Source organism: Symphalangus syndactylus, chromosome 6 (genome assembly GCF_028878055.3).
Source record: "Symphalangus syndactylus isolate Jambi chromosome 6, NHGRI_mSymSyn1-v2.1_pri, whole genome shotgun sequence".
Lineage (NCBI taxonomy): Eukaryota > Metazoa > Chordata > Mammalia > Primates > Hylobatidae > Symphalangus > Symphalangus syndactylus.
The window spans coordinates 38,327,812-38,349,076 of record NC_072428.2 but is presented as its reverse complement, the minus strand read 5'-3'; the positions used below and the strand labels follow the sequence as shown (position 1 = coordinate 38,349,076).

At 43.7% G+C, this 21,265-nt stretch overlaps 1 protein-coding gene across 7 annotated transcripts in view; it reads right to left on the bottom strand.

Moving 5' to 3' along the window:
• SERGEF (secretion regulating guanine nucleotide exchange factor) overlaps positions 1–21,265 on the bottom strand; it is a 237,365-nt gene that overhangs the window by 38,801 nt on the left and 177,299 nt on the right. Inside the window, exons 11-12 of one of the 7 annotated variants that reach the window (XR_008658415.2) lie at positions 19,340–19,517; positions 6,223–18,091 (exon numbers count right to left, since the gene is read on the bottom strand). The exons of 5 other annotated variants lie outside the window; for them this stretch is intronic. Coding sequence is in view for 1 of the 2 variants with exons in the window: in XM_063641052.1 (XP_063497122.1) it covers positions 4,481–4,500 (20 nt within the window). In the remaining variant the exon portion in view is untranslated. Of the gene's footprint in view, positions 1–4,465; positions 4,501–6,222; positions 18,092–19,339; positions 19,518–21,265 lie in introns of those variants that run through there. One more of the 7 variants, XM_063641052.1, reaches the window with a different exon arrangement.

Below are 21,265 nucleotides of genomic sequence, written 5' to 3'. Positions count from 1 at the left end.
GCTTATCATATATGTCAGGACTTTACCTAGATTATCTTTATTCTCCAGCAGGGCCCTGCAAGGCATTCCTTGCTTATAAGGATCAGGTGACCAGCCCAGGATCACACAGCTAGAAAGTGGTGAAGATGGGATTTGCATTCAGCCAGTGTTCTTTCTTCTATACCATGCCGCCTCTCATTCAAATATTGAATAGATGCCTGGATTTTAAAATGCCGAAAATTTATCTCAAGCCTGAGATTTTATTATTCTGAATTAGGATGTAGGGGGTAGAAAGGTCAGATATCCATCTTCTTGAAGGCTCCCTGTACTGCCAGGGCATGTAAGTAAACCTCTCAGCCTATTGAATCCTGCCCTCTAGGGGCAACCATTATGATAAGAGGAAACTGGAGGGGCTTTGAGATCAGAACCAGAGGCAAAACGAAGGTTGATGCTGCCAGGGGACTGCATCAGGGCCGCTGGATCACAACCAGCTCCTATGGCTGGGGAGGGAGCCATCAGCCAACAGAGAACACAAAGTAAGCTCCAAATACAGCAAGAGCTACTAAAAGCATTTCTCCCCACAGTGTAGTCACCATATCCCAGAAGAGAAATTTTGAAGAGGAAGAGAAAGACAATGAAACAGGAAGAATTAGAGTTTGGTGAGAAGGCTCTGAAATGTGCAGTGTATGTTCAAATCCTAGCCTATTGTTCTGCTGGTAAGACTTGTAACAGTTCTAGAGCTGGAGCACAATCTCCTACTTGCCTTGGGTGCCCTCAGAAATCCCTCGGCATCACCTCCTACTCTTCAGTTACCTCCCGCCGCATCACTGAATCTTGCCCTCCAGAAAAACAGATTTGGGAAATGATCCTCAGGTCTAACTCAGTATCACAAACTTCCAGATAACAAAGATATTAGGCCAGAGTCAAAGGATGAATGGGAAATGGGTTTTCTGTAATGCTGGCTATTGATCAGAGACTCCTAGACACTCAATCTGTATTTTTCCCCACTGGATAAAGATGTAGACTTGCTGACCATTAGTTTGCTTCAAAAAGTGGAAAAGCTTTTTGTATAAGAAATGTTTGTGAACATTCTCTTAAAGGAAAACATAGCAGCACTAAGTTCTTCAAGAATGATGAGACAAGCCTTGAGTGAAAAAGGCCTGTGATGCAGCAAGAAGGGGCTGATTCCTGGATGCAACAGAACTCTATTCTGCACGGATGGTGTGACCTGCAGCTGCAAGTTCTGCTAGGGAGCTAGGGGCTAGTGAAGGCGGAGTTGAGATACCCCGTATCTACTGTGTGCTGCCTGGACTCCTCGCTCTCAGAATGTGTCTGTGTCCTTGAGTGAGTAAGTCGGGAGGCTGATGTAATCTTACATGTGTGTGTGCTACAGGTGTGAGTGTGTGTTTGTGGCCTCTTTCTACCAATCCACAGATTCTCATTGCATTTCCTCCAGCTTCCTTCAAGAATTTTCTCTTTAAGCTTGTAAGCCGGGACGCATTCATATGAGCTCCACAGATGGCCTGCACCGGCAGCAGGAGTCTTTCTGAGAAGAGCCTTGGAATAGTGAGCAGAGCCGTGGCTGACCAGCCCTGCCGTGTGGATCCAGCTGGAGTCAGCTGGGCTCTACTCCACACAGCGCACGGCTGTCGCCTGCTCACTTCAAGTGGAGGATCTGGCACTTATTTTAGGTCCTTATAAATAATACATTTTGTCATCTTGATTCTTCAAGGCCTTCTTTTAAGCTATTTTTTTCTCTTTGGGAAAACCGCTTTTACTCTACAAGACAGAGTTGTTCATAAATCAAGAGGAGTTCCTAGTGGCCAAAGCCTAAGTTCCTGACTCCAGCAGAAGTGGGCAGCCACCCAAGCTGATTAGTCAAAGCCTCATACCAAAAGAGAATCTCATTTTAAGGATGAAAAGAAATGTCCAACATCTGATTCCTTCACCTCTGACCCAGAGAGTCCTAGTGCCTGAGCTTTAAATACCACGTTCAAACCCTGCTTCCCCGAGAGTCCCTACAGACTCATCAAGGTCAGTAAAATACTGAGGTTCTTACCATCCGTAAAATGGGAACAAGGCTTCCTGTGTATAATTGTCCAAGTGTTTGGCATAAAGTCAGGGTTCAGCCTGTGAGCTCCCGGTTAACTCTTCTAGTCCCTTGCAACTCCCAAGAAGATACATTTATACTTTGAAAAATTGTTACTTTCTTCCTTCTTCACAACCATGAATCAATCACAGAGGAGGTGTTTTCCAGTTAATATGGCACAGAGAAACCTAGTAGGACAGTGATAAAGTGCTGAACTGGAATCAGATAGACCAGGGCTTGAAGCCTGGCTCTGCTACTTGTTACGTGACCTTGGGTAAGTTCCCTAATCTCTCCAGACTTCAATGTCCTAATCAATAAATGGGACAAACCACTAACTTTATAGTATCTTCCAAACTTTATTGTGCATAAAAATTGCCAGGGAATACTGCTAAAGTGCAGATTCCGATTCAGCAGGTCTTAGGTAGTACCTGAGGTTCTCCATTTCTAATTAGCGCCTCCCTCCCTGCCTCTGGTTTGTGGACCACCTTTTGACCAGAAAAGAAGAACATGAACAGTCAAGACATGTTGTAAGTTGTAAAGGGCTATGCCACTTTAAAGTCTGATTCATTAATCATTATCACTTTACCTTAAAACACAAAGAAGACCATGAATTAACCCTTGATTCTTTATGGGTAAGCAAAATAGTAATTACTTATCTAGTAAAATAACAGGAGCTGGGGAATACCAGTTGTCACCAATCCTCTCCCCAGACCACCCAAAACAAATCCAACTACTACTAACCAACAAACTGCAACACTCCCCCTATCAGCTGGCTGATGTGAAAAAGTAAACCTACAAACAAAATCCCTAATAGAGCTTAAAACTATTTCAGATGAAAACTTTTAGGAGGAACAATGTAAACTACCCTGATCCTCAAAAAAGCATTGTTTTAAGACCAAGCGTTTATGACCAAACCGAAGTGTTGGTTTTGAGTGTAAAAGCAGATTTGGGTAGGTTGAAAAAGAAAAAAAAAACACACACATAAACATTGAGTTCCTGAGATTAGTTTGATGGAGGAAGGGAGGAAATTGATGACAGAATTTAATGGAATGGAAGAAGGAAGCCAGTGACAAGGACTGTGAAAAGGGCTTTCCTCCTTCTTGGAACAACCCTATATACTCCAAGGCCAACTCCTTGGTGATACCTTTCCTGACAGGCCCAGATAGAGGTGATTCCTGCTCTGGTTGCCAAAGCTCTAATACCCACCTCTCTACCCATCCTGGGGCCAATGCTTATCACACTGTATTGAACACTCACATTGATCTCCAATCCCTTAAGGTCAAGGACCACATCCTATTTATATTCTCAGGCTGGCATAGTGCCCTGGCACATATTAGGCACTCAGTGAATAATGCTGATTGAATGCATGAAGTAGGGGATGTTGAGGAAAAAGGTAATGACCTTTCTTCAGGGTTTGCCTTTCCTGGAGCTATTCATTCATATATTCACTCACATGGTGTCTTAGTACATTTTGTGCTGCTATAACAGAATAGCACAGACTGGATAATTTATAAATAATAGACATTTATTGGTTTATAGCTCTGGAGGCCGAGATGTCTAATATCAAAGTGCCAGCATCTGGTGAGGGCCTTCCTGATGCATCGTAACATGGCAGATGGCAAGAGAGTGAGAGAGAGGAAGAGAGAGGAAAAGAGAGGAAGAGAGAGGGAGAGAGGGGGAGAGAGGGAGAGAGATGGGGAGGGGGAGAGAGAGAGAGAGAGAGAGCACATGTACATGCAAGAGTGAGTAAGTCAGGATGAACCCACTCCCTCGATAACAGCATTAGTCCATTGATAAGGGCAGACCTAAACACCTCTTACAGGTCCCACCTCTTAATATTGTTATAATGACCAAGTTTTAACATGAATTTTGGAGGGGACAAACATTCAAACTATAGCACTTAGTAAACATACATTTTCTAAGTGTGAGTACTCAGACCATTTACCAGTTTTCAGTGTATTTCAGTCTAAGAGATATTTCAAATTTTCTTTATCTCAAGACTGTAAACTTAATAATATGTGATAAGTAAATACGCACAAACTTTTAGCATCTTCCCAAAGTACTTTTCTATTTTCATGGTAAATTAAATATATAATTTTCCTATTTTAAAACAAGGAGACTGAGGTCCAGGAAAAAAACTATCTAAGGCAGAATCTTAAACTTTAGGTAAATAAAAATCACTTGGTGCACTTGTCAAAAATACAAGTTCCTGTCACCTACCTCCAGAGATTCTGATTCAGCAGGATGAGACGGAGCCCAGAAATCCACATTTTAATAGGCCCCAGGTGATTCTGACGCAAGTGGTCTACAGACCTGGGGCAAGACCCCTACACAATTAAAGTCCAGTCCAGAGCCCTCCTTCAGGCTGGGTGCCTGGCCTATCCTGGAGGTCAGCACAGGCTGCAGGTTGTCTCAGGGCTTTGGTTTCAAACCTAGAGTCACAGGATGGGAGGCAAGTCACATGTATGGCACCTTCATGGGGCCTGGTGGCAAAGCCAAAACCAGGGACACACTCAGACGATAATGGCAGTTCCAAGAGCCCATGAGTAAAATCATGAAGCCAGAATATTAGCTGGCAAATGGATCCCATTTCTGAGGACTTAAGAGCTGGAAGGCCAGGTTCTGGAAAAGAATTAGGCCTTCTAGGGAAGAAGAACAACAACAACAATTGCAAAGAGGCTCATTTGGGGAAATACTGAAGGTGTTTGATGTATTTATTTTGGCTCTATACCCTTTCTTTTCCACTTTGAGATAGCCTACCAAATGGACAATTCAGTAAAGAACAGTAATTGAAGACAGGATAAGTTTCCCTTTTGTCTGTCTTCCACATCCAAGTCCTGCTGACTGGACCTCTATGTTCTCTCCCATCAGCCCCTTCTTCATCAGCCCACTGCCAAAGCCCTAAATAAAGATCTTGTGCATTACCTTTCATCGGAACTGTAAAAGCATCTCAAGGCTCTCCCTGACTCTTGCCTCTCCTTCAAACTACTTCCCCTAGAAAGCCTCATTAATCTTCCCAGAACATAGATTTCATCATAGAGTGTAAAAAGTCCACTATATTTGAAGCTAGAAGATCTGGTTCTGGCCCCAGCTCCAGCACCATCATTTACTAGTTGTCTGACCTTGGGTTAGTAACTTCCCCTTTTGGGATTCTGTCATTATGTGTGAGATGGTGATATGGTTTGCTGTGTCCCCATCCAACTCTCATCTTGAATTCCCATGTGTTGTGGGAGGGACCTGGTGGGAGGTAACTGAATCATGGGGGCAAATCATTCTCGTGCTGTTGTCATGATAGTGAATAAGTCTCATGAGATCTGATGGTTTTAAAAAGAGGCATTCCCCTGCACAAGCTCTCTCATTTTTTGCCTGCTACCATGCACATAACATGTGAGTTGCTCATCCTTGCCTTCCTCCATGATTGTGAGGCCTCTCTAGCCACGTGGAACTGTAAGTCCAATTAAATCTCTTTCTTTGATAAATTGCTCAGTTTCAGGTATGTGTTTATTGGCAGTGTGAAAATGGACTAATACAGTAAATTGGTACCAGTAGAGTGGGGTGCTGCTGAAGATACCCGAAAAAGTGGAAGTGACTTTGGAACTGGGTAACAGGCAGAGGTTGGAACAGTTTGATGGGCTCAGAAGAAGACAGGAAAATGTGGGAAAGTTTGGAACTCCCTAGAGACTTCTTGGAGATTTGTTGGATGGCTATGATCAAAATGCTGATAATAATATGGACATGAAATCCAGGCTGAGGTGGTCTCAGATGGAGGTGAAGAATTTATTGGGAACTGGAGCAAAAGTGACTCTTGTTATGTTTTAACAAAGAGATTGGCGGCATTTTGCCCCTGTCCTAGAGATTTGCGAAACTTTGGAAAGAGATGATTTAGGGTATCTGGTGGAAGAAATTTCTAAGCAGCAAACATTCAAGAGGTGACTTGGGTGTTGTTAAAAGCATTCAGCTTTATAAGGAAAGCAGAGCATAAAAGTTTGGAAAATGCCTGACATTTTCCAGCCTGACAATGCACTACAAAAGAAAATCCCATTTTCTGAGGAGAAATTCAAGCCAGCTGCAGAAATTTGCATAAGTAATGAGGAGCTGAATGTTAATCCCCAAGACAACGGGGGGGGGGGGGGGGGCAGGGGGGGGCGGGGAATGTCTCCAGGGCATGTCAGAGCAGCCCCTTCCATCATAGGCCTGGAGGCCTAGGAAGAAAATATTACTTTGTGGGCTGGGAGCAGGGTCCCTGTGCTGTGTGCCGCCTAGGGACTTGGTGCTCTATGTCAGCACTGGCTGAAAGGGGCCAAAGTAGAGCTTGGGCTGTGGCTTCAGAGGGTGCAAACCTCAAGCCTTGGCAGCTTCCACATGGTGTTGAGCCTGCAAGTGCACAGAAGTCAAGAACGGGGGTTTGGGAACCTCTGCCTAGGTTTCAGAAGTGTATAGAAAAGCCTGGATGCCCAGGCAGAAGTTTGCTGTAGGGGTGGGGTCCTCATGGAGAAACTCTGCTAGGGCAGTGCAGAAGGAAAATGTGGGGTGGGATCCCCCACACAGAGTCCCTACTGGGGCACTGCCTAGTGGAGCTGTGAGAAGATGGCCACCATCCTCCAGACCCCAGAATGGTGGATCCAATGACAGCTTGCACTGTGTGCTTGGAAAAGCTACAGACACTCAACCCCAGCCCATGAAAATAGCCAAAAGGGAGACGGTACCCTGCAAAGCCACAGGGTTGGAGCTGCTCAGGACTATGGGAACCTACCTCTTATGTCAGTGTGACCTGGATGTGAGACACAGCCTCAAAGGAGATCATTTTGGAGCTTTAAGATTTGACTGCCCCACTGGATTTTGGACTTGTATGGGGCCTGTAGCCCTTTGTTTTGGCCAATTTCTCCCATTTGGAATGACTGTATTTACCCAATGCTTGTAACCCCATTGTATCTAGGAAGTAACTAATTTGCTTTTGATTTTACAGACTCATAGGCAAGCTCTCTCTTTTTTTGCCTGTCTACCATCCACGTAAGATGTGAGATGCTCCTCCTTGCCTTCCGTCATGACTGTGAGGCTTCCTCAGTCACATGAAACTGTTAAGTCCAACTAAACCTCCTTCTTTTGTAAATTGCTCAGTCTCGGGTATATCTTTATCAGCAGTGTGAAAACGGACTAATACAGATGGAGTGCTGAACTGGGTTATATACAAAATCCTTTCCAACTCTAGGATTTTTCCAACTCACACCTGCTTAAAAACTTATTAAACTTATTAAGTTTTTAAGCAGGCATCTTATTGCCCATAGAATTAGATATATAAATGCCTTACCTTGGAACATCTGAGGAGGAGGCCCTCTGTGATGATCTGATCCTAACCTTTTTTAAGCCTATTCCCCTTAGCCAAACTGAAGTATTCCTACTTTCCTAAACAAGCCTGAAGTTTTTTGCTTCCTCAATACTTTTGTCATTATTTTATTTTAGAAATCCTACTACACCTATTTCAATGTGTATGATTCCTACCTTTTTGAGGTCCAAATCACACGGATCTCCTTTACGTTTTTTTCTTTGTGCCCATAGGCTAAAAACAAACTTTTTCTGCTCTGATCCCTCTAGTACTTCTCTCAGCTGGTATTTCGGTTCCCCTCAACCTGGTTCACACATCTTTTGTCAGCTCCTTGAGAGCACAGCCTGTGTGTGTCTCCTACCCATTTAGCACAGGGCCTTGCGCAGAGAATCACTTGACAAATAATTGTTGGATAAATGTTGGAAAGTGGATGATCCCATTTTAGTTAGGTCCTGAATTTCAGTGGCAGCCAAGGCAGAAAAGGGCACACATTGGACAATATTATTAATAGTTTCCAGTCTTATAAAACAAGAAATACAAATTCCTGTTACAGTGAACAACTTTTTCTAGAAATCAACCCCAAGGATACAAGCCATAAAAAGATGCTACCAAGCTTGGCAGTGTAGTATGTGCACACTGTTCATTAAAGCCTAAGATGATTTTCATTGCCAATACCAGTTTGGGCTGAGGTGCTCAACTTGATGGCTGAGGATGACTGTAAGCTCCAGGCAGTTGCATGGCACAGAGCACAATCCACAGAGCACATCCTCATAGCCACAATAGCTCAGTCTAAATTCTGAGCTCTAGGGTTGTGGTAAGAGGCAGACTTCCTACATATATGGTGTACTTGGAAGGGATTTCCTTCTCTGACACTCCTACCCCTGGATCTGGACTGTCTCTGCTAATTCTCTGTCCATCTGGGTCAGAGTCAAGCATGTATATGTTTTATCTCCCTAACTACACCATCAATTCCTGCCTGGAAGGACCTGTATCTTACTCATTTTCCTATCTCCCTCATGCCTAGCACAAAACCTTGCTCATAGCAGATGTCAATAAATGTTCTCTGGATGGATGCTCAAATTTAGATCAAATTGGCTCAAATCCCAATTAAAATCCCCAGTCAGGAAGATAAGATTTAATTTATTTTTTTCCTACAAAAAGGACAATCTTGCTGTTTAATATAACCTAATACATTTTCTTCACAACTCTGAGACAGACGCAGGTTCTGTTTTTAGACGGCGTATCTGAAATGTTGTAAAGTAGTGCTGATTTTGATATTTTATTCTGATTAAATTTGAGGCATACTAGAATTATAAATCATAACTGGGCTTGCTCTGAACTATTCATCATCCTACAATCCTAGGGTGTGAAAGGCCTTAGAGAACAACCAGGTGGTTGTACAGCTGAGAGAATGAAAATTCAAGAGCTGGAATTAGAACCCAGGTTGGATGGTTGACTGGTTAGGTAGAGAGTTGATTAGTTTCTTTTCCTTGTTCATTTATTCAGCAAACATCACTGAGCACTTACCACGTGCCAAGTTTTGTGCTGGATTCTAGGGATACAGAGCTGGCAAAGACAATCACAGCCACCAGTGAGGTTACAGACTAATGGCTACTTCCTGATTCCTTAGCCCAGCACATTTTATCCTCTTCAGAAGAGCTAGACTTTCTGTTCAGAAGAGCTTCCTGGAGAAAAGGACCAATGTCCACTGGGCAAGAAGGCCTTGCATTTACTGGATCACTACAGGTATATGAGCCAAGGGCATCCACTCAAGGTCTACTGGACTGGGCTTACTTGAAAGCCTCATACTTTCATGCCTCCTTCATGAGAATATTTCTGAGGCTGCATCTAGACTCAGTAGAAAATGGGGATTTGATTGGTTAGTATTCAACAGAACAGCTATTTGCTTTCCATCAACTAGACTATAGCTTTAAGACCTCTATTGGATCCTGATGCCTAAAGGATTAAGTCCAGTACCCTCAACATGCCACACAAAGACCTTCATGGTACAATCAATAATGTAACACATCAGTGCATATCTCCTAAACACACTGTCTTGTTTTCTGTGTCTTGAATATTCTCCTTTCCTTAAGGATTCTGGGCCTTTTCAAGTGTTATTCACTTTTCTGGAATGCTCTCTTGCCTCATCCCCTTCTGAGGTGCAGTTTCTCTATGAAACTTTCCCTTACTTCCCCTATGAAAAGTAAGTCCCCTCCTTTGAAGTTCCGACCTTCCCTGGACTCTCCTTTGCCATTATAACACTCACTGAGATTCACCTATCTACAGGTTTACCTCCCCAGAGAGAAGGGGATTCCAAAAGAACAGAGCCCTATCTTATTCGCCACCAGCAGAATACCAGCCACAGATACGGTACTTGCTAAAAGACTGCTGAATGAATGAATCATTTAGAAATAGCTCCCCTTTTCACTTCTCCAAGCTATCTTTTAGAGGTATAAGAACTAGCCTCTATCTATACTCCCTCAAATTTATGGAGGTACATCCCGGCAGTCGGGTCTGTTACCTCTCAAGTCTACCCACTGCCAGGTAATATCCTTCTCTTCTTCCTTACCATACCCCATACCCCAATCCCCAAGTTTAGGAGCTGAAACTAGGTATTAATTTGATCTATACTAATTGAGTACTATAGCACTTACTATTTTGTCTAACACAGGGTCTGGCTGAGTAAGTGATAAATAAATGAATATTTATTGAAAGCCAAATGAATGAGTTCCCCTAAACCTCATGTTGAAATTTGATCCCAATATTGGAGGTATAGGCCTGAAGTGCAATGTTTGGGTAAAGGGGGACAGATCCCTAATAAATAGTTTGATGCCCTCTGTGGGGAGTGAGTTGTCACTCTTAGTTCCTGGGAGAGCTACTTGTTAAAAAGAGCCTGGCACCTCCCCTCTCTCTTGCTTCCTGTCTCACCATGTGATCTCTGCACATGTTGGCTCCCCTTTGTCTTCTGTCATGAGTGGAAGCAGCCTGAGGCCCTCACCAGAAACCAAGCAGAGGCCGGCGCCATGCTTCTTATACAGCCTGCAGAATTATAAGCCAAGTAAACCTCTTTTTTTTTTTTTTTTTTTTTTTGAGATGGAGTCTTGCTCTGTTGCCCAAGCTGGAGTACAGTGGCACTGTCTTGGCTCACGGCAACCTCTGCTTCCCGGGTTCAAGCGGTTCTCCTGCCTCAGCCTCCTGAGTAGCTGGGATCACAGGCATGTGCTGCTACCACGCCCAGCTAATTTTTGCATTTTTAATAGAGACGGGGTTTCACTATGTTGGTCAGGCTGGTCTCGAACTCGTGACCTTGTGATTCACCCACCTCAGCCTCCCAAAGTGCTGGGATTACAGGCGTGAGCCACAGTGCCCGGCCAATAAACTTCTTTTCTCTATAAATTACCCAGGTATTCCTTGATAGAAACACCAAATAAATGAAGATAATAACCTTCAGGGCATGCACAACACTAGAAGTCAGAAGACCTGGGTGCCATATGTGGCTTCTCATGAAGCACAACATAAGAACAGGAAAGAGTCCAGGTAAAATGTCAAAGTAAGGGAAGCAACATGTATTTGCCTTAGAGAAAGCTAGGAAAGAAGAAAGCCCTGTGGCTAGAGAGGCCAGGGTAGGCTTTAGGGGTCCAGAAAACAGCCCTGGGGCAAATGTCAGGGGTGTGGTGCAGCATGCCAGGGAAGGATGATGTTTCCTGAACTGGAATAAAACTAAACAGACGGGATCTGACAGAGAGACTTGAAGTGGCCTCTGGGCAGTAGGGAAGAGTGTGACTTAGGCATGACCTCAGATTCCAAATGTATTTAGTGGCGTGCAGTAGAAAGACCACTATTAGAAGTCAGAGGAGGAACTAGGGAAAGGAAACAAGTACTGACTGAGCACCTCCTCTATTCCAGGCTCTGTGCTGGGCAGTTTACACACATTATCTCATTCAGCCCTTATCATCACCCACCCAGGGAGATATTAATATTCTTCTTTTATAGAGAAACTGGGGCTCAGACAGGGAAAGCTACTTTAGCACTCTGAATTTCAGGATGCTTATCTGTAAAACAGATAATAATAAAACCCCTCTCATAGGTCTAGTGTGCGAATGAAAATGAGATACAGTGTAGAGCACCTACTACCATGCCAGGTGCTTTGTAAATTCTACTCTAATTATTAATATCAATAACTACTTATAATAACTAGCTTGCACAAGGTCACACAGCTCATGAATGCCATTGGTGGGATAGAAATGCTGGATGGTGTTTACATTATGTCAGGCTGCCCCTTAGAAGACCAGGATTTGAAAAACAGCTCTGCTAATAATTAGTTGGGTGACCTCAGACAAACTATTGCACCTTGCAGAGCCATGTTCTCTTAATCTGAATAAAACGGCCAAGAACCCTGCCCTACAGAGCCCACAGGGAGGCTACGCAGATAAAATAACTGGTAAATACAGAGCTTCATTGTGTACACAGATGGAACTGTGACGACTATGATGGATACCCTGAACAGGGACAAATGTCTTCAAGTTGGAATGATTCAGGTATGCTAGATGGTGACACGAAGCCAGAATTTTGCCTGGGGTGTCAAGGATTTTGCAGGCAGCAAAGCCTCTAGTTTACAATGACTATGCTTGCCCCAACAAAAGCCTAGTCTGTATCCTCTTAGTGCTCCCCATGAAAATAAAAACACTGTGAACCTCCTAAGACACCATCAGAGACACGCTTTAGGATTTTATCCAACACGTTAGAAAAATAATTCCTCACAAAATCGGCTTTAGTAAAGAGTTGGCATGGAAAAGGGACACAGTCAGAATTCTTCCAGGGGTCAGACTGCAAGAAACATGCCACTCTCGGCACCTGAAAGGATTTCTCTGTAAGGAGGACTGAGTTCTTTGGGGACACTTAAGCTGGGTGGGCTGTTTGCTGAGTGGGTGTCAGTCCTCAGGCACAAACAGGACAGCGTGTCCCAGCCTACCCCAGGCTGCCAGTGAGCTGACACATGCCCTGAATTTGTGTTCTATGGAGCAATGAATGTTCTCCCTGTGCAGAGCATGCAAACCCAAGCCATGTGCACACCATCCACGCGCACATGCCACAGGGTTGCCAGCTGATCAGAGGCTCCGAAGGCTTCTCCCCGCCTCACATCCTGAGGTGTTGGCTCCTAGACTTAACTCATTTGACCCCCACACACAAAACTCTGCAAGGTATTATAAACCTAATTTTATAGACTGGAAGAAGGAGGTTCAGAGAGCCACCTGCCTAATTTACATAGCTCGAAGAGGTGGAGCTGAGATTTAGCCTAGGTCCTTCTGACTTCAAGGACAAATCTGTCCTTGGCAGATTTGCCTAAGGCAGACTTACTTTTCAAGACAGAAAGCAAAGCCAAGAATCAGAGAATCTTAGAGCTGTGATTCTCAGTCCACCATGGGAAGCAGTCCCTCTGTCCCACCTGACATGTGGTCGTCCAGCCTCTGCAGGAACACCTGCCCTGACAGGGGCTCACCATCTGCTCCAGTTATAAGAAGTTCTTTGTTCCACTGACATAGAGAATGCCAGCTTCCCCTGAGTGCCTAAACTGGCATAAATATTTCGTCCCTCACTGCATTGTATGTTAGATATACTACAGGATATTTTAAAGGATACCAGCTCCCTTTTGTGATGGTAATCACGGTTCCAAATTCATGTGGCTTGTGAGTTTAGATCTTCACAAGGCAAATGTTCTTAAAGCATGTATCTATTTCACATGGGTATTCACAGATCCTATCACATGGTGCCAGGGCTGGATGAGTCACACCTCTGCCCACCACCCCCCTTCCTGCCCGCCAGTCCAGCTCTCCTCTGCTGTTCTACAGAAGGACACGAAACCTCCTCTGACACTTCTCTCACCCTCACCTGCTAACCTGGACACAAAGAGTTGCTTTCAGGCAACAAACCAGAACACATAGCAGTGGTAAGGCGGGGCGGCTCACAGTGCCCAGCTGAGCCCTGTTCAAAGTGGAGAACTGATGTAGTTACTGTCTAGGGAGACTGCAGAAGAGAGGCCCCCAAAGACAGGCTGAAGAGCTGCAGCTGCAGAGGAAGCCCCTGACAAGCCAACCCCCTGAACTCAAGGACAGGTTCCCTTGATGAAAAGTCAGCAGCTCAGCATCCTAGAGATTTAGTATTCTCTAAGATCATAAGAACAGCAAAGCCAGATGGGTTCCGGGGCTGTCGCTTCTGAAGTACCACGGGTCCTTTCTGACTTGATATTGTGTCTACCATATAGTAGATATATATTAATAGCAAATATTTTAATAAACAAAAGCACACATGTCAAACACAAATATATCAATCACAGATTTGGAAAAACATCTCAAACAACATGCATCAATATCTAAGTTGTTTCCCCTAAAGCAGCAGAGTCTCTCCCCAGACTGTTCTTATTCCTTCTTAGGCTGAATTCTCCCTTTTCAGAATACTCTGGTAAGGAAACAGAACCACAAGGGTGGGAAGCAAACCACGAGTCTTCAGGCCAGCTACCAAACAAGGCTGACTCCCAGAGAGGCTGGATCTGGGTCAGATGGCTTGGGGCATCCTAAGGCCATTGTGGCCTACCCTTGGTGGCCATGGGCATGGAATATCCATACCCGGATGTCTAAAAGGCACCTCTAGTGCAGTGTGTTTAAATTCAGTTCAGATCTTCCTATCCAAACCTGGTCACCTTCTAAGTTTTATTTTTAGCTTAGCGAATGGCAGGACCATTCCCACTTATGCACCTAGAAACCTGGGGCTTGTGCTTCACATCTTTCTTTTCCTCACGGCTACATTCAATCCATCATCAAGTCCTGCTAATTTTACCTGCTAAATATCTCAAACCATGTTGTTCTTCTCATCTCCACTGTTACTTCTCTAACTCTATCCAGCATGATTTCTTACTGGGACCATTGCAAAAGCCTCCTTAACTGGTTTTGCCACATCCACTTTTGCACCCTCCATCTATTCTCAAGGCCATTGTTGGAAAGATCTCTTGTAAATGTCAAATTGAGCATAACCCTCCCCACGAGTAACATACACATAACCACCTCTGCTTCAAATCCTTCTATGATTCCTATGAGCTTAGAATAAAAAGAAAAAAAACTCTTCACATGACCTGCAAGGCCCTAATCTCCCCCTCCAGCCTTTTCTCTGTACTCAAATCATATTGACCTTCTCACTTCTTTGAAAGTGCTAAGCTGCCTCTCACTATGGGGGCCACATTTGTCCATATGCCTAGAAAGCTTTCTCCCCACCCTACCCACTCCTTTCATCTGATTATAACTCCTAGTGATCCTTCAGATCTCAGCTCAGATGTCAATTCCTCAGCAAAGCTATCCTTGATCATGCGAAGTAGGTGAGGACCCCTATCATACATTATCATAGTACCTTGTCCCTTTCTTTTGTAGCATTTATCCTAGTCTGTAATTTTACATGACTGGTGCAATTTTTTTTTAACAGTATCTGAGTCCTTCCATAAGACTTAAGCTCCTTGAGGGCAAGGGATCATGTCTGTTTTATCATCATAGTATCTCCAGCTTTTGGCACAAGGCCTGAAACATAGTAGGTAGTCAATAAAAACCTGCTGAGTGAATAATAAACTGCAGCTATTCACTGAGTTTATTCCAAGCAATCATACCAGGTCCCTTTCTAATAGTATTTCTGAGGTTCTCCATTTCTGGCTTAGACTAACAGAAACTGTTGATATTTTTGCCGCCTCTCCTCATCTCTCTGGTATCCACTACAGTGAACCATCTTCTATAGATGAAGAGACCACAGCATTTCCATCATTACCACAGTTACATTTATTGAGGATTTACTTACCATGCATTAGGTGTGGTACCAAGTACCATGCATGTGGCATTCAGTTAATCCTTTCAGTACTATGAGGTATACATTACTAGCCATTTTTTGCTAATAAGAAACAGAAACTCAGAAAGGATTTGCTAAAATATGGTGGGGCCAGGATTTGAACCTTGGTCAAACTTAAAAGTCTACAGTCTTAATCATAACCTACTGCCCTACAAAATGAGCTAATAATAACCACTCATAGTGATGTCAAAGGACTCAAGCATAGTAGGCACTCAGTAAAGGGTGGCTGTTATTTCTGTGGTGCTGGAGGCATTGTGGGGAGTGATAAGCATTTACCATTTTGCCCAGAAGAGAACTAATCTGGCTGCCTTCTAGGACTGAAACAGCTGAACTTGGTTTGAAAGAGAGACTTTTATGAAAAGCTGCATGCCGTGGCAGTTCCAACACAGAGTGTGTGAAGAGAGGAGTTGATATGCTAACGAAGCCAATGCACAGATTTTTAGCCCTGAGAACCAACCATTGGAAATGAACTTGAGTTTCTCACAGCAAGCCCAGACATCAAGCCTGCATAAGGATCCCCAACCTACAACAGTTCCTTGAATTTCTTTTGTTACTTCTCTTTCTATCTCCTGTAGCTCACAGAAACAGAGAGAACATGCCACACTTAAAGTCAGGAGATTCTAAGTCTGAATTCTGATGTGCCCAGGGTTGAGCAAGTGGGGATCCACCAAGATGCCTGGGCCTCAGTCAGAACCTCAGTGTCGCAGGAAGTCAGGAGATGACAATGAACCATATTGTCATCCTCTGTGGCCTGGCTTGGGGTTGATCTATTCTTCTGAGTCTTCCTCCCTCCTTTTACTGTCACTCACCACTGGGCATGTAAAGGAAGAAAAGAAGCTGAGATACTTGAGTTCCTACTGTATGTCAAGCACTCTGCATCCATATTTTCATGTAGTAAGTCAATCCTAACAACAATCTCAAGCAACAGGTGCCATTCTCCTTATTTTACAATCAAGGAAACTGTAGTTTAAAGAGATTAAATGACTTGGGAGAAACCACTACACAGTAAGAGAAAGAGTTGAGATTCAAATCCAGTTTTCTTAGATTCCAAAGTCTGTGGTCTTTCCATTTACCGTTCTGAAGAAATCTATAATGACTGAGGATGCAGGAAAAATTAAGGACATTACTTGGATGTGTATAGGTGGTATAAAGCCATGAGAGCCCATTCATTCCCTCCTTCCCTTCATTGCACCCACTGCTCACTGAGCACTACCAGTGTGTCAGACATTGCGCTGGAGGACGGAGATAAAGAGATGGGTAAGATATAGCCCCTCCTCCTCAGAGGTTCACAGTCTAGTGAGAGGAGCGCTCTAGGGAAAAAAGGAAAAGGGAACAATGGGAAACTGAGCAAGAGAGAAAGAAGGCAAAGGATCCTAAAACATTAGAACCAGAGGGGTTCAAGGAAGACAACTACTCAAAACCTGGCTACATCACCTGGAATTAATTACCTGGAGGACTATCAGAACTAAAAATTTCTAAGCACCCAATTCCCAAATCTATTGATCTGGAAGTGGGCCCAGGAATGTATACGTTTAACAATTATCCCAAGTGATTTGATAGAATAGGCCAGGTGACTAAAACCACTGATCTAGACCTTTCACTTTATAGTTATGAGAACAGAGGGGCAGAAAGGGGAAGTGACTAGCTCAAGGGCACACAGGAATCAATACTTCAGACTCAGGCATCCAATTCACAGTCAAATGAACTCTAGTCATTTTTTAAAAATTAGAATAATTTTATTTTTATACATTATATATATTTATACATTCACATGACATTTTATGTACATGGATTAGGTAGTTCTTGACAATGTTATATGTCTACTGAAAAATGACTTTTTATAAAAATAAAGCATGGAAAATAACAAATCAACTTAGACAACTAAAATTATCCATGGATACACCGAATGGATATAGGTTTTCATAATCAAGAACAGTATTTTCACCCTCTCATACCTCTGACCACCTCTTTCCTAGGCAGTCAGTATAGGGCAGAAAATTATAAATTAATCAAGGATAGTGCTTCAAGGTACTGATTCCCAGACTGTGATGGACATAAAGAAAGTGCAATAGACAAACAAGCATTTTACTATTTGCCAAAGCCTTGCGTCTTCCTCCACCCAGAATGGAGATGTCCTGGCCACTGAAAAAATGATGGGCCTCCTGTTGCCAGCTTCTCTGCAGTGATCTCAATCCCTCTGCCTCACAAGAGCATCAGAAACGTCCCCTGCCCTTCCAGCTTTAGATTTCTTTCATTGGCTACATGTAGAAGACAGACATGGGCCAGAGGTATAGAGAGGCTCTAAGCCAGAGGTGTCCAATCTTTTGGCGTCCCTGGGCCACACTGGAAGAAGAATTGGGTCACACAAAAAGTACGCTAACAACGGCTAATGAGCTAAAAAAAAAAAAAAACAAAAACAAAACAAAAAACCCCTCATGTTTTAAGAAAGTTTACAAATTTGTGTTGGGCTGCATTCAAAGCTGTCCTGGGCCACATGTAGCTCACTGCCCGTGGGTTAGCAAGGCTGCTCTAAGACAATGAGTGTAGGTAGGCCCTTCTATAGGTCCTCTGAGTTCATGGAGCAACTTCTTAGCAGCCATCTCCACCAGGTTCCCTTCTTCTGTTGTTTCACTGTGGTTTGCCTCTGTAACTGGTTGTTCGAGAACTCTGTCAGCAAACTCTACATGCTCTGCTTCAACTTCTTCATGTTCATTTTTTTTTTATAGCCTTAGCATAACAAAGTTAAATTTGATTCACCTTTGGGGGCTCAGCTATCAAAACCTACTCCTTCTTCTACTCTCAGGCCATTGGCCCTGGGGCTGATAAGGAAACACAGAAGCAGTGGTTAGAGGTATAAGTAGAAGACTCAGTAGAGCTCACTGTTAGAAAAGCCAAGTGCAGAAAGAGTTCCAAAGAGGGGCATAGCAGCAGTGCTGAGTGAAGAGGCAGCCTCAGTAGGAACGGGGTATCTCAAGACCTGGGCTCAGCTGACTGGCCTCTCCATCCTGGCTCTGTTCACTGATATACTAGGCAAGACACACCCTTCTTTTAGCCTCATTTTTCCCATTTGTAAGTGAAGAAATTGAATTAGCTTGTGTCCATGTTTCCCATCCAGATTCTGAAATTTGAGATTTTCATTTTTTTTCCTTTGGCATTGGATACAAATGACTAAGATTGATACAGTGATGCATGTTTATAATCTATAACCACAGATTCTGAAATCTTAGAGCTAAAAGGATTGACTGATACAATTCTCTCTTTTCTACTTATTTGATGATAAAGAAACTAAGGTCCAGAAAGGGCCCACTTCCAGGTCTATAGAACTGGGAATTGGGTGCTTAGAAATTTGTAGTTCTGATAGTCACCAGGTGATTAAGTTCTGGAAGGGCAGGAACTATCTGTCTTGTTCTCCATTGCATGCCTGGCCAGATTTTTTTAAATGCTTGTTGAATGAATGAATGAACAAATAATCTCCCTCCAATGTCATGCAGCCTGGGACCAGGGAAGTATCCTTACTCCTTGCCTGGAAGTAGGGGCAGATAAGACTGAAGCCACAGACTGCTTCTGGCCCCTAAAGAGATGGTGCTCTCCAGCTGGAGAGCCAGAACAGAGCCAGGAACAAATTCTCAAGGTTGGTGGTGCCAGCAGCGCTTGGCCACAAAGTGGGCTTCTACTAGAGTCCTTCGTGCTGTACATAATGAATCACGATATGTCAATTACTGCATTCTGTTAACAAGCTCATGTCCACCTGTGTATCGCCAATGAGTGCCCTGCAATTTGCCACAGCTCTGCAGTTAATACACGGCAGAACAAGTGGGGCAGAGGCTTCTGAAACACTCCAGGCCCAGGGAAATCAGGTGGTTGGTTTGTTTTTGGCAACTACTGGGCTTGATGATTGGGCAGCAGTATGTAGAGATGTATTCTCTCCTCTCTGGGGAAAGGGTCTGTGTCCTGGGTACTTTCCTGTCCTGTTTCAGGTAAGTTCAGACGGAGAAAGCCATCTTGTACTTTTTTTTCTCTGAAGTATTGAACAAAACAGGGAGGCAGAATGGTAATTTAAAAATCACCTCCAGCATGGTTTGATGGTCGGGTCATCTGATCATTGGCACTGAAGTCTCTCACAGGATTCAAAATATGGCTCCACGACACATGAACGGTGTGATCTTGGGTATATCTCTTAATTTCTCTGCAACTCCATTTCCACATCAGCAAAACTGGGATAATAATACTTACCGTGCAGAGATACTGCAAAGATTAAATGAGAGAATGCATATCAAACCCAGAATGGTGGCTGACATGTAGCAGGTATACAATAGATGAGCCTCCTACCATGTTAGAGGTGTTTCCTGAAGGGATTCTAATCTCCTGAGGAAGATTAGGGCCAAGACCTTAAGCAAACCCAGACAAGAGCCTCTGTCTTAGATGTGTGTGTGTATTACCCCCTAGTGGCTCCACAGTAATGATTACAACTGCAGTCATGTGAGTATGTCAGATCTGCGCCTCACCTCCACACTGGCTGCGTGAGAAGTGAGCAAACCTCCTGGTGACAGGGGAGGCTGTTCCTTTCTCAGGCAGCACCGCTGCAGCCCCTGACCTACTTTCTTACTAAAAATAGCTCTTCTTAGGTCACTGCTGCAAATTGAATTCCACTGCTTCACTGCACCCTGTAAGCAGGTGGGTGGGCGCCAGAGCACATTTGGTGAGCTGCAAGCCTCTGCTTATGTGGTGCATTGCTGCCCAAGGATGCTAATTCCACATGCCTGAGCAGACGGCAGAGCGTGTCTGCACTCAGCAGGGCTGTATGTGATCCTGCTGGGGTTCCTTTATTTGGGGGGAAGGGGGACAGGGAGGGGCAGTGAGGGAAATTCTAGATCCAGTTTTGAAGTCTGACAGAACTGAATTGAAACACAGGATCTAATGCTTTCTTATTTGACCTTGGGGAAGTCACAGCTTCTCTTTGCCTCAGTTTTCTCATCTGTAAAATGGAGATAATAAAACTGACCTTAAAGTATGATTGTATAGATATTTTAAAATGCTATTTACAAAGCAGTCCTTGGCACAGAAGAGGAGCCCAATAATGAAGCTAGTACAGGTATTCTCCATTGTATCGCCTGTTGCTCCACATGCCCTCCAGCTAAAGCCTCTCATAGCAGGGGTAGCAAGGGACAGGAGGCCAGTCCAAGAACTAGGAAGATTTTAAGCTGAAAGGGCTTTAGCAGTACTGAGGTCAAAGGTTCTCAGACATGGCTGAGCATCCCAATAACTGGTAGCCTGTTAATAATACTGATTCCAGGTCCTTACCCGGGAGACTGGGACTCAAGAAGTCTGTCTAGGTGCCAGGGTATCTGCAATTTAATAAGCTCTCCAGGTGATTCTGATGCACTACCAAGTTTGAGAACCTCTGAACTAGGCCGGTCACCTTGTTAAAGTAAATGAGTAAATGAATTACTATTATTTTTCTTCCATTAAAAGCACAATGCATAGTCATTATAAAATATGCAGAAAACATGGAAAAGCAAAAGATCAAAATAAAAAAGTAAAAATTCAACCATATATTGAGTGATTATTAAATGCCAGGCCCTTTGCTGAGTCCTAGGGATTTGCTGATAACACAATTCTGACCCTAAGGAAGGCCCAGTCTATGTGCAGAGACAGAAACAGACAAGAAGACTGTAACACAGGACATATGTGTTAGAGCCAAGTTACAAATTTTATAGAAAGAAGGATGAAGGAGCAACTGATTCCACCTAGGAAGTCAGGGAAATTTGCAGAGCTGGACTAGAAGAAGAGCAGATATTCATGCCCAGACAAGGGAGTGAAGGGCATTTCAGGAGGAATGAACCAGACATACAAAAGCATACAGGGATGAAAGGTATTTGTTAGGAAAATGTCCTAAGGTCACCATAGTGAGGTCACCATATACAGTAAATAGTGGTGGCACAAAGACAGCTGGTGTGAACATCTGGGTCTGGATCATGAAGGGTGTGGATAAC